Source organism: Eubalaena glacialis, chromosome 1 (assembly GCF_028564815.1).
Source record: "Eubalaena glacialis isolate mEubGla1 chromosome 1, mEubGla1.1.hap2.+ XY, whole genome shotgun sequence".
Lineage (NCBI taxonomy): Eukaryota > Metazoa > Chordata > Mammalia > Artiodactyla > Balaenidae > Eubalaena > Eubalaena glacialis.
Window position 1 is genome coordinate 124,298,007 of NC_083716.1, and position 13,059 is coordinate 124,311,065.

General features: G+C 44.3%; 1 protein-coding gene across 1 annotated transcript in view; it reads left to right on the forward strand.

Annotated features, from left to right (window-relative positions):
- Nucleotides 1-5,459: 5,459 nt before the first annotated feature.
- Nucleotides 5,460-13,059, forward strand: part of GPR39 (G protein-coupled receptor 39) — a 236,502-nt gene continuing 228,902 nt past the window's right edge. Inside the window, exons 1-2 of the mRNA XM_061199340.1 lie at nt 5,460-5,510; nt 6,382-7,362. Coding sequence (XP_061055323.1) covers nt 6,507-7,362 — 856 coding nt within the window. The 5' untranslated portion in view covers nt 5,460-5,510; nt 6,382-6,506. The remainder of the gene's footprint in view (nt 5,511-6,381; nt 7,363-13,059) is intronic.

The following is a 13,059-nucleotide window of genomic DNA, read 5'->3' on the forward strand; positions in this document are numbered from 1 at the left end:
AGTAGGTGTGTAATTGTGTTTAATTGTGTTTTTAGTTTGCATTTCCCCAACTACTGAAGAAGTTCCTTGTGTATTGTCCATCTGGATTTTTCTTTGGTTCATTTTTAAATTGGGTTGTTTGTCTTCTTGCTTAATGAATGTTATCCAAATGGATACTTGATTGTCCCAAGTAGCATTTACTGAGAAGAGTGATGTCCTGGAACTCATCAGAGTTGATTGTTAAAATTTTGGAAGTTTTGTGAGCAGACTGTTTAAGTGTGGGTAGCTTGAAATCAGCCATGGTGGGAGTATTTATAACATGGATGTTGGCAAATGCTATAAATCAGGTCAGTCATCTACTGCAATGGAAAAGACCATCTCTTCCACACTGCCCCACAGTGCCATCTCTGTCAAAAACCCTGTACATACACATGTGGATTTATTTCTATACTACCTCTTCTGTATCATTCTTTTCTTTATCCCAGTGTCAAAGCCATACTGCCTTATAAACTGTGGCTTTATAATAAGTCTTCATATCTGGTATAGCCAAGTCCTCTCACCTCCTCAGAGTATCTTCTCATTCTTGGCTCTGAACATTTTAAATTGTATAATCAACTTATCTAGTTTTTAAAGAAAAATCTGTTGAAATTTTAATTGAGGTCTCTAGATCAGCTTTGGGAATAAACGCACATTTTTATCCACTTTGGGTTCATTGTGGAAATTACTCATTACTGTGTGATATCAACTGCATATATTTTCCGTAGGTTTGTTATTTGTCATTTGACTTTGGCTACAGTGTTTCTTCCCTTTGGAGCTTTATTTTTATTAGATAAAGTTTATCAACTTTTTTCTTCATAGCTTCTAGCATTTATGTCATAAGATTAAAAATTTAATTTAAGTTTTAAAATTCTCTGGTGTTTTATTCTATCCTTTAATGATTTTCTTAATGATTAAAATCCAGAGATTTAAATCTTTGATCCACCTGTAATTTATATTATAATAAAGATTTAAAAATATGTATATACTTTTAAAAGATGGCTAACCTGTTGTCCCAATATCAATTACTGAACAGTCTATCCCTACTGATATGAAATGTTACCGTTATCATAAATGAAATTCCTGTATTTGGGTTTTTTCTTGGACTTTCTCTTTTGTTTCATTATCTGTTTATAGTATCACTGTTCCATAGGAATATCATGTGAGCCACAAATGCAAGCCACATATGTAGCCACATCAAAAAAAGCAAAAAAAAAACCCTGAAATTTATTTTTTAATTGACGTATAGTTGATGTATAATATTATATAAATTACAGGTGTACAGTATAGTGATTCACAATTTTAAAAGGTTATATACTCCACTTATAGTTATTATAAAATATTGGCTATATTCTCCACGTTGTACAATATATCCTTGTAGCTTATTTTATACCTAATAGTTTGTACCTCTTAATCCCCTACCCCTATATTGCCCATGCACACTTCCTTCTCCCCACTGGTAACCACTAGTTTGTTCTCTATATCTGTGAGTCTGTTTCTTTTTTGTTATATTCACTAGTTTTTTTTTTTTTTTTAGATTCCACATACAAGTGATATCATACAGTACTTGTCTTTTTCTGACTTATTTCACTTAGGATGATGCCCTCCAAGTCCAGCCATATTGCTGCAAATGGCAAAATTTCATTCTTTTTTATGGCTGAGTAGTATTCCATTATATATATGGACCACATCTTCTTTATCCCTTCATCTGCTGATGGACACTTAAGTTGCTTCCATAACTTGTCAATTGTAAATAATGCTGCTATGAACATTGGTATGCATGTATCTTTTTGGATTAATGAAATTAGTTTTAATAATATATTTTATTTAACCCATTATAGCCATTATATCATTTCACCATGAAATCAATATATAGAAACAATTACATTTACATTCTTTTTTTTCATAAAAAGTCTTTGAAATGTGGTATATATTTTATACTTACAACACATCCCAGCTTGGACTAGCCATATTTCCAGTGTAATGAGCTAGTGACTACCCTATTAGGTAGCTCAGGTCAATGTCTTTGCTAAGGCAGGTCTAGAGTAGCCTTGGCTCTGTGGCTAGTTGAGTTCTATTACTAAGATCTGGCCCTTCCAGGGTTGGTTCAATGAGGTCTCTTCACTCATTGGTTGGAACTTCAGCATCTCCCAGCTCTTTGGGACCTTGGGAATTGTCTGGATTACAGTGCCAGCATTTGTTCTTCCCTCAGTAGTCATACTTTGCCAGCTCCTGGAGTCTCACCTCCACATGTCCACTCAGGATTCTGCCAAAGACTCAAGAGAACCTCTGTATGGATTTCTGCCACTCTTTCTGTGTCCCTCCGTCCTTTCAGTGTTCTGCTCTGTGAAGTCTAGTAGCCTCTGCTTCTTGCGCTCCAATCTGCCTCTTCAACTCAGCAAGATAACCATGTTCTGCTTGGAGTCCCTCCCTGCATCATTGTCTGGAAAGTTCCTCCAGGCAGCAAGTGTGGGTGATCACCTCGTGAGTCTCTCTTCTCTGAGGGGCTCACATCTGTGCTGTGGGAGTTGGGAGTCACAGGCTCCCATTCTGATTCTAGTCATTCTTGATGGCTAGTCCTACTTAAAAAAAAATTTTGAGATTATTTATTAGCTCTATTTAGTTCTTTTGTAATTCCTTTGATCTTTTATTAATCCCTTCTTGTTTTCCTTAATTTTATTCTTTTTATAACTTCTCTTATTGTTATTCTTTCCTGTTTATTAGAATAAATATTTAGGGCTCTGAATTTTTCTCTGAGAACTTCTTTAGCTATTTCCTACAGGTTCTGATAGGCAGTCTTTTTGTAGTCATTATTCTCTAGATACTTTGCAATTTTGGTTTTGGTTTTCTTTTGAGATGGTGGAGTTTTATGTTTCACTTTTCTGGTTCTGTTATGACTTGTTAGTTATATTGCATTATAAGTAAAGTTATCTACACTGTTTATAAGTTTTGAAAGTTATTGAAGTTCTCTTTATAGCTTAGAGTATGGTCACTATGATTTTACCATGAACCTTTGTAAACAAGGTGTTATTCACTTTTTAGGGTATTGTTGATTTTAAATGAGTAAATGTGAATTTGAGCATACAAAATAAATTTAAATGTACAAAAATACAATATGTATGTATATGTAAGTGTGTGTGTTTGTGTGTATATGTGTTTTGTATTTTTTTAAACTTTGGGTGCCAATGTAAGATTTTATTATAAAAATTAGTGCTTAAAAAAAGTGTGAAAGTCACTAGCCTAGAAGACCCCAAAGGTCACCTGGAATGTGTAAAACGTGAACATAAATTTGTGTAGACCCTAAAATGACCCTTGAGTAGAGTTGATATCAAAGAGTACCTAAAGTATTCCTTCCTCTCACTTTTCGTTACTTTTCTTCCTCCACTCCTCCCCGCATACAATATGCTAATAAAAAAATCTAGATTACACAGAGCCAGGCAAGGTGTTATACCAGTCTTTTATCAACAAGTGAGAGCACGTTAAACACCTTTTAATTGGTCTTAGGAAAAGCAAAGGCGAAATGGAAATTCAATTCTCCTGGACCTTTGTTCAAAATGCATTTTTCCGTCTCTACTGTAAGGAGCGAATTTTAATGAGCTTGATTCTCACCATTTGGCCATGCATTTGTAATCCTTGTTCACACTTTGTGAAAAAGAAAAAAAATTTGATGAAAGAAATTGGACAATAATGGAAACCTTGTCTGAGCAGAACGAATTGGAATTATCAAATACATTGCAGGATGACTGGCATGCCGCAGCCGGGGAGAGGAGAAGCATCAGAACTGGTGACTTAAAAAAAGTCTCTCTCCCCAAAATGCCACTATTAGCCTGACAACAGTCTTGTCCTGCACAGAGAAATAGCATTCCAGAGTGGAGAGGGCTTTGGAGCCAGACAGACCTGGGTTTGAAGACTGCCCCCAACCTTTAATGGTAGGTCACTTAATTTTCCTTATCCTCAGTTTCTTCATCTGTATAATGGGGTAATAACGTCCACCTTGCAGCCTTGTGAGGACTGAAAGAAATGAATTATGGGAAAGTGCCTGGCACGTAATAGGGGCTCAGAGAATGATCAAGAGGAGCATTTCAAAGGAAGAATCAGTGGCAGGGCTGAGGAAGACGGGTGAGGTTCCTGGCTTGTTTCCTCTTTAGAAGAGAGAAGTGGGCAGGGCCAGGGATGTGTTTGTATGCTGGTGGTGGTGGTGGGGTCTTCCTAGCCCTTCTTCTCAGTCACTATGGGACAGCAAATAACCAGTCAGGGCCTTTTGCAGAGGAGTCCACTCAGGATTCTAATCTGTAGTTCTGAAAGCTCCAAGAGTCCATGCGTACCCCGTGAGCTTTGTGGAGCAGCTATAAGGCAATTGAGGTCATGTAGCTAAGCACAGTTCACCAATGAGGCAATGAGTTAAGAGCTCACCAATGAGGCAATGAGTTAAGAGTTTCTCTGCCAGCAAGTAGGTCAAATAGCACAAACGGTGGGGGGAAGGGGGGTTAGCCAAACATACTATTTAGGGCTCTGTGGAGTAGTATCAGAGAGGGAAAAGAGAGATTTCTTGGCCTTAGAGCTTGTAATTTAACAGAGAAGGGAGAGAAAAAATAGCTACAGCCACCTAGGGTGCTAACTGTAAAGATCTAGTGGCCATACAACTTTTTTTTTTCCCTCTGAGACAGTGTCAAAATCAAACATTCGCTGAGGGCCTCAAACCACATGCCCAGGGTTGGGTTCAGAAAATACAGTCCCTGTTTCTCTACGTGTGTTGTTCTGGACTCAGCTCCTGAGCACCTTCTGTGCTCCCAGAATTCCCTCCCTGTTAGGACTGTAGGTATACTCAGGGTTTGACGGATCTGGGTTTTCAAGTCCCTCCCTCACTTTATTATGGCCTTGGGGAAGCACCTATCCTCTGGACACCTCAGTTTTTTCATCTTTAAAACGATCACATCACAGGGCAGTGGCTGTGATCATTTAAGGATGCTTTTTTGGACAGGCCTGTGCTACGCCCTCAGGATGAACGGACGAAGAGGTTCCATTTTCTTCCTTCAAGGCAGGGGTTCTCCACCTGGGGCAGTTTTGCCCCCTCAGAGGACAATTGGCAACGTCTGGAGACATTTTGGCTGTCACTATTCAGCGTGGGACATGAAGATGCTAAATATTCTACAATGCATAGGACAGCCCCCTACCTCCCCAGGCAAAGTTCCTTCTGATTTTAGAATTAGAAGATGAAGATGGGCCCACTAGAGGTTTTCCTCTTCTGGGAAGAGGGAAAATGTCATGATCCTTATCGCCATGTTTACCCCCTCCTACTGCCCTTGATGTCCTGGTCGCAGCTCCCTGGGAGGACGCGCTTCCCACCCGGGGCAACCTGGCGGATGGTGCCACCCTCATCCATATACATGTCCCCAATTAAGGACTTCCCGCCGCTGCCGCCGGGAGAGGGGCCTGAGCTGTGGAGTGAAACTGAAAGGAGGGAGCCCGCGCTCCTCGGGTCCTTCGGCAGGAAGGTGAGGCAGGCCCTGCGCAGAACTCCCGGGAGGCTTTGGGGAAATGCAGGGCTTCTCTGGGGACCTAGTAGCCTGCTTGGGGGCGACTTCCTGGAGCAGCGGCTCCAGCCTGCGCACAGCCTGACCGTCCAGTGCCAACACCCCAGCCCGACGGCAAGGCACCAAGGAGGCGAAAGCTTGCTGGCTGCGCCAGGGCGGCCCCGCCAACTGGCCAGCGACCGAGGCGGGCGCCCGGGTCCAGCCGTCCCCCGCCCCCCAAACGGGCCGTCGTGGCCCAAACCTTCGAAGGGACCCCAGGGCAGGAGGAGGGGCAGCTTGGTCTTTCCCCGCCTAAGCCCGGGAGCGCACTCCAGCTTCCCCCCGGCTGCGCCTCCCCGCGGTGGGATGCGCGTGGGACCGGACGGCGACGCTGACTCGGCGGCGGCCGCGTGGGCGGCGGGGGAGATGGGGCCACTCGTCGCCCCGTGCTCCGGGGCCAAGATCTGGTGTCGGGACCATGTCTGTGAGCCGAGCACGCCCCCGCTGGGCTGGGTCTGCGGCCGGGAGCAGAGGCGGCGGCGGTTAATGATTAATCGCTGACCACCCCGCCTCCAGCCGTTCGGGAGCTTGTGCTCCCGGAGGGTGGGTTTGGCGCGCCAGGGCCAGGCAGCCGGGAGGGGAGCGCCCGGGACAGAGAAGGGAAGGGCCTGCGCGCTGGGGCCTGCGGGCTGACTGGCTGCAGCGAGATTGGAACCTCCTTCCTCCGCGCTCTCCCCGCCTCGCCCAGACACACCCCCCCAAACCCCACCCCCGGACGCCTCCAGCCTCGGCTAGGTTGGGCTGCTCCGGGAAGTTTCCGTGAAAGCACCCGAAAGCCTCTTACCTTTTCCAGGTGAGCTCGAAAAAGCCCTGCACCCACTCTAGTGAGTTGCGGCCGAGAACTTCGGGCCGCGCAGGGAGGAGGAAGGGGAGTTCAGAAGGTCTTTGGACGCCGCGGCCTGGCCGGCTGTCTTCCTCATGGCTTCAACCAGCCGTCCTGGCAGTGACTGCTCCCATGTCATCGATCACAGCCACGTTCCCGGGTTCGAGGTGGCCTCCTGGATCAAAATCACCCTCATCCTGGTGTACCTGGCCATCTTCGTGGTGGGCATCCTGGGGAATAGTGTCACCATTCGGGTCACCCAGGTGCTGCAGAAGAAGGGCTACCTGCAGAAGGAGGTGACGGATCACATGGTGAGCCTGGCTTGCTCCGACATCCTGGTCTTCCTCGTCGGCATGCCCGTGGAGTTCTACAGCATCATCTGGAATCCCCTGACCACGCCCAGCTACACCGTGTCCTGCAAGCTTCACACGTTCCTCTTCGAGGCCTGCAGCTACGCCACGCTGCTGCACGTGCTGACGCTCAGCTTCGAGCGCTACATCGCCATCTGCCACCCCTTCCGGTATAAAGCCATGTCGGGGCCCTGCCAGGTGAAGCTGCTGATTGCTTTCGTCTGGGTCACCTCCGCCCTGGTGGCGTTGCCTTTGCTTTTTGCCATGGGAGTCGAGTACCCCTTGGTGAACGTGCCCAGTCACCGCGGTCTCACGTGCAACCGCTCCCGTACCCGCCACCACGAGCAACCGGAGAGCTCCAACATGTCCATCTGTACCAACCTCTCCAGCCGCTGGACCGTGTTCCAGTCCAGCATCTTCGGTGCCTTCGTCATCTACCTCGTGGTCCTGTTCTCCGTGGCCTTCATGTGCTGGAGCATGATGCGGGCGCTCACGAGGAGTAAGCAGGGCACGCTGGCCGCCCAGGGGCAGCAGCTGCAGGGGAGGAAGTCGGAGAGCCAGGAGAGCAGGAGCGCCCGGAGGCAGACCATCATCTTCCTGAGTGAGTCCTGGGTGGAGGGCCTCCTGGGAGCCGCCCTCACCCCCCCCACCCCCACCCCGTCACCGCCCGCGGTCCTCTAAACTCGAGTCTTGCCTTAAGAGTGTGAACCTCAGTTCGTTGAGGCTGAAGAGGCATGGATCTGAGCCTCTGCATGTTTCTTCTCTCTGCTTTGGGGACTTGGGTTATGGTCAAAAGAGCACTAGCCCAGCAGTCGGAAGGGCTGGGTATGTTCCGCAGTGGCGGCTGTGCGATGGCTGGCCAAGTCACAAAATAGCCTGGGTAAAATGGAGATAACACTGAGAAATGTGAGGGTCCAGTTAGGTAATATGGGACAGGTGAAAGTCCTTTGAGAAGGACCCAGTTCTGTGAAGATGGAAGGCAGCATCCTTATCTAGCCCATCTTTATCCTGGAGAACCTTTCTCAGGCAATTAGATTGTGTTCCCATTTTTCTCCTCCTTTGTAGAAACGAGGCTGTCGGGAACACACACAGGCTGGGACTCTAGTCCCCCAAAGTGATTTCCTACCCAAGTCTTAAGAAACTGGAGCTTTCAGACACACACTCCCCAAGACAGTGCTGGCGTGTTTGCCCTGGTGGATCTGTTTCTTAACACAGAAACATGGCTGGACCGGCTGGCTTGTTTGTCTGATTCAGAAAATCTGGCTTCACAGATTTCCTGAGACTTGATTGATCATCCCAAATACCAGTTCCCTTGCAGAGAACTCGCTTTGTTTTCTTGTGATGCAGATATTTAAAGTCAGATCCTCCTGTGTGCCAGGAAGGAAGGGGCCCATGATCAGTAGCCCCCCAAGGCCTCAGAAGAGGGGCCTGGTGGGCTTTCATGGAGACACACAAAGTGTACTGGAGCAAAGAGTTTTTAAAAATGTCTTGTAGCGGAAAGAAGAAAAAGATATCCTTGTGGGTGTGTGTGAGTCAAGGGGGAGCTGTTAGGACAATGTTTCCCCTTTTCCCCAGCTCCCTTTCCAGTGTGGCATCAGAGAAGGAATAAATCACGGTGCTGTTTGTTTTGGTGTGGGAAACCTGAGAAACAGGTTCTAGGGCAAGGAGTTAGGAGAGAAAATTGGAAGGCACTTGAAGAGAAATGGAAAGAACTGGGTATTGTCCCAGCCATGCCCCTGGCTTCTGGTGTGTCCCTACAACTGACCTGACTTGACTCTGGGTCTGTGCGAAATGACAGGAGGGCGTTTGTGGTGTGGGGATGCCGACTTTGCATCAGGCGCTGTGCTCTTGGCTTATATTTCCACTTCATAGAGGAGCAATTTCAGGCTTAGAGAAGACCTAGTTCAAATGCACTCAAGTTCAGCTCCCAGATTCTAACCTTGGTTCTCAGCGTGTTACCGAGTCCAACCTCACACTGCTGGCCGCAGAGCAGGACAGTAAATTGAGAGACGACGCGTTGGGGCCAGGAATAATGACTTTATTCAGAAAGCCAGCAGAGCGGGAAGATGGTGAACTAGTGTCCCAAAGAACCATCTTACCTGAGAGTTCAAACTTCTTTTATATTTAAGGGGGAGGGGGTGTGGCTGCTTGTTGCAAACTTCTTGGTGCCAGAATCCTTTGTTCTTGCAGCTGTACATGTAGGTCAGGTCAGGATGTTCCTATAAACCTCCAACAAGACAGATCTTATTCTCTGTTCTGCAACTTTTTATCTCTATATGAATGGAAACATGTTATATCTTGAGAGGTCAGAGCCTTGAGAGTGGGCCATCCTGTATATTTCAGGCTGTAGGCAACATTCCTGTGGCAAAAGCAATAGAATACAAAGGTTAAAGTAAAAGAAACAGATCCAAGATGGAGTCAGATTTGTTCTTTGCCATTACAAGGGCAGGGAAATGAGTGGCTGCCTGTGGCTTTTTCACAGGCTCATGGGGAAAGGAAAATGAAATAAAGCAGGACTTTGATAAGGTGTTGCAGCCTTTCTGGAAATTGGAGTAAGGCGTCTGTAGCAGGTGACATTGTCTAGGGACTTAGGAAGGGTACCCAACCCAACTCAATCTCTCTTGCCCATTGGCTTCTGCCCAAAATATTCCAGGAAGAAACGGACATTGGATTTGCTTGAACATCTGTTGAAAGACTAGTTCTTCTTTCCGCCATATACCCTTAGGCATAGTTTAAACTTTTAGCAGTAATTTATACTTTAGTATGAATGAATTTCCTTTTTTTAAAATAAATCTCCCACCCTAATTTAGGAATTAAGACTTCATTTGACCAAGGAAAAAAATAATTGATTCATCTTTGTTCTCTATTGTACCAATCTTTTTATTTAAAAATTTTTAATTTCTCTGAATAGATGTCTCTTCTCCTAGTGGGTATTGTTCCAAGTTGAAGTCAGTCTCCCTGTTGGAGTTATGTCTCCATTCAGACATAAAATCAGAATGTCACAGACTTTTATGTAGAGACAAATAGGAACTTGGAGATCATCTCATCCAATTAGTAATCACCTGGAATGAGTCTGCTCTCTCAGCTGCCCTCATTCTTTCCTTCTAGTTCTCTCCGCTTTCTTGAAACAACTATGTATTAATCACCCATTGTGTTCCCAGTATAGATTGTTGAATGGCAATCAGGTGCTCAATGTGTGATAATGTCTTGGGGGAATTTACCATTTGTATTTAGCCCATTTCCTCTGCAGCAGGTTTCCAAAGCAATTCTTGCAACTGTTCTCACTCCCAGTGAATTTCAAAGAGCTTTTAAAAATAGGAGTCTCACTAATTAACTCAAGTTACGAAATAAATTAATGGAGTGAACAGGAAGAAATCATGCCCTGCATCCATCAGATTGATACAATGCAATTTACTTTGTGTTTCATAAAATTTATGCTTTGGGGCATTTTTAACCCAGAACAAATGAATATATAAATTGTTTACAAATCGCTGAATTTAACATAGTGATTTAGCTGTCTTTTTAGCACTTGAGTTAACAGGTGTATCAAATTAAAACAGATATTTGCTCATTTCAAACATTTTGCATTTAATGTGAAATGTAAATGACAACACAGCACAATGTCTTTGGAGCTCTGGAGGCAATAAAAAAACAATTAAGGAATTTCCCCCCTCATTGTTAAAAATGCTAACTTCTGCATAACAGAAGGGAAATTCATAAATCTAGCCAAGATGAGGAAGTCTATATAGAACATATTAAATTTCCTTTCTGCATCTTCTGCTATTGTGCCTCACTCTAGCTGAGGTGCTGGGCTGGTGAATAATGAAAACAAGTTGGGAACTCTGGGAGGGAAAGAGATGCGGGGACACCTCCTAGCTCTGAGCAATTTGCAGGAGAAAACAATAATAATGTGAAAGTACACATTTCTGGACACATGAGTGTCCCTTCTTGCCTCTTGTCAGCTCAGTGAGAAATCAGTACTAGACTTATTTCTTTTTGCATGGTCACGGCTAATATGACTTGTCCCATGCCAGAACAGAGGTTGCCTGGTCTGGATTCCTGTCTCTTCTGGAGGCAAGGAACTGGTGCATTTGTCTCTTTATACCTTAGATGTTGAGAATATGCAAAATGAGTCTTCCTTTCAAGAGGGTTTCCCAGACCTTCCATCTTCTTTTTTTTTCTTCCCAGACCTTCCATCTTATATTTCTGAACTCTCACTTGGAGTTATTTTCAATGTGTGGGGCACCCAGGTCCACAGACACTCGTGTTTGTGTCTGTTGCACATGTGGCTTGCTGTCAGATGTCACCCACTCAAAGTGGAACAGGAGTAGTTTAAACGGAGAGTTGTAATTTGTAACTTGCAAGAGTGTAAAGTGATTGGGACTAGGTTACGCCTACCTCCTAAGGACCTGTAGGGTAGTGATGGGCTTTCAACCATAGTTATGAAAATTTTTTTTACAGATAATTGTGAAATTACAAAATTAAAGAAACATCATAGAGGCTTAGGACTCTATAATAGGTACACTTTTTTTTGGCATTCTGATTTGCTCTCCTGAGTCAGAGGGAAAGGGAAGGAGCCGCAGAGAGTGATGGGAATTGCACATCAACTTGGGTTGATCTTGGAGAATATCTTGAATGTGGACTTAGCCCCAAGTGTATTTGGATGGAAAAAAGATTGAGAGCTGCTGCTGAACTGAACTACTCTAAAAAGGTTGACGCATATTTGGATATTTGTGGGGTGGGCCAGAGAGAAGCAAGGAGGAGATCAGAATCATATCCTCTGGGTCTGAAGACCTCAGATGTGAGGTCAAAGTCACGTGTTCACAGGAGAGACAGAGAAAGGAAGCTGAGATGTTGACAGTGGCTCCTCTTCACAATCAGTACCTGAAACAAACTCTTCCAATTAGTTTCTTAAAATGGAGTCCAAAATTTCCCATGAAAAGAGGTTTTATTGGGATGTCATTGTGAAAAACAAAAATTAAAATTATGAAAAGAAATTTGTCTTATATTTTATCAAACATAGTTTCTAATCATATGTGAATTCTTATAATAATTCTTTTCAGAATGAAACAAGTGCTTCACTTGTAATTTTTTCGACAAAATAGTTGTGATAGCCATTGTGTTTGATTTTTCTGGAACAGCAAGATTATAAAGAAAGCTTTCTCCCAAGAGCTTCTCCTAATTCGTTGCTATTTAATTCATCCTCATTGAAGTACCTGTCTTAGCATCATCCTTGTCAGTTTCCCATTGTTTCAGGATTAACTGGTTTAATTCTGCCAGACCTTCCTTTGTCAGTGGCTTGTCATTTGATTCATGTGTTTCTCTAGCTTCCCTTTCATTGACTTCATGAAGTTCTGCACCCCACATACAGGCCATATGCAGAAATATAATTAATTGAAAAATCAATCTCTATACCTTTGTGTACATCAACTGATGACATGAAAACGAATGCCTTAAAATGCTTTGAAGTGCCCAAAGAATTTTTAAATAACTGTTTTCCTGACTAGTTTAAATTCTGGTATTACTATCATGTTTGTGTCATTAATTTTCTTAGTAAAGGCTATTTCTGTGGTGTAAAGGGCTAAGCCAACTCAGTCTCTCAGGGAAATATCACCAGAAGTAAATTACTGACATTTTTAGAGTGAGAGATTATTTTGACTCAAATGTTTGGATATTTCAGGACAAAAGTTTTGCCTCGAGTATTCGGCTTGCTGCCTCTGTTCTCCTCCCTTTACTGGGGTGGATGTGGCTATAATAAATGGTGCTTCATGTTTATTTTTCTATTTGTGATATCTGTCATAAATTGCAAGTGTCCTGTGATCACCCTGGCAGACAAATATAATAATGCTGCTTTATTTGTATAATCAGGCTGCCTCAAAGATTTCATTTCTCTGTTGGAGAGATGCATCGTTCCCGTGGAAGGGAATATTGGAATCCCAGTTCCCATTCATTAGCAAGCCTGTTCATCTGTCTTAGTTGCATGCCTCATGGGGGCTGCCGAAGTGTAATAAGATAGCAGAAGCCTTCATCGAGCAATGCATTTAGCTTATTAATGCTAAAACCACTCAGGATAAAAGCCGTTTGCATGTAGAGACAGCACAGAGGAAGCATATTGAATTGGGTGTCAAGGAGCCCTGTCCTGCCCCACTAGACAAGGTCCTCTGACCCACCACTTGGATCACACTGTCGTCTCTCTCTGCCTTTTCCTTCTGCCCAGCTCCCCTGCTGGTCTGCAGCCCTGCGACAACCCACCTGACTCTCCACCTCTACTCCTTGGCTGCGTACTGAGCACTGAAGA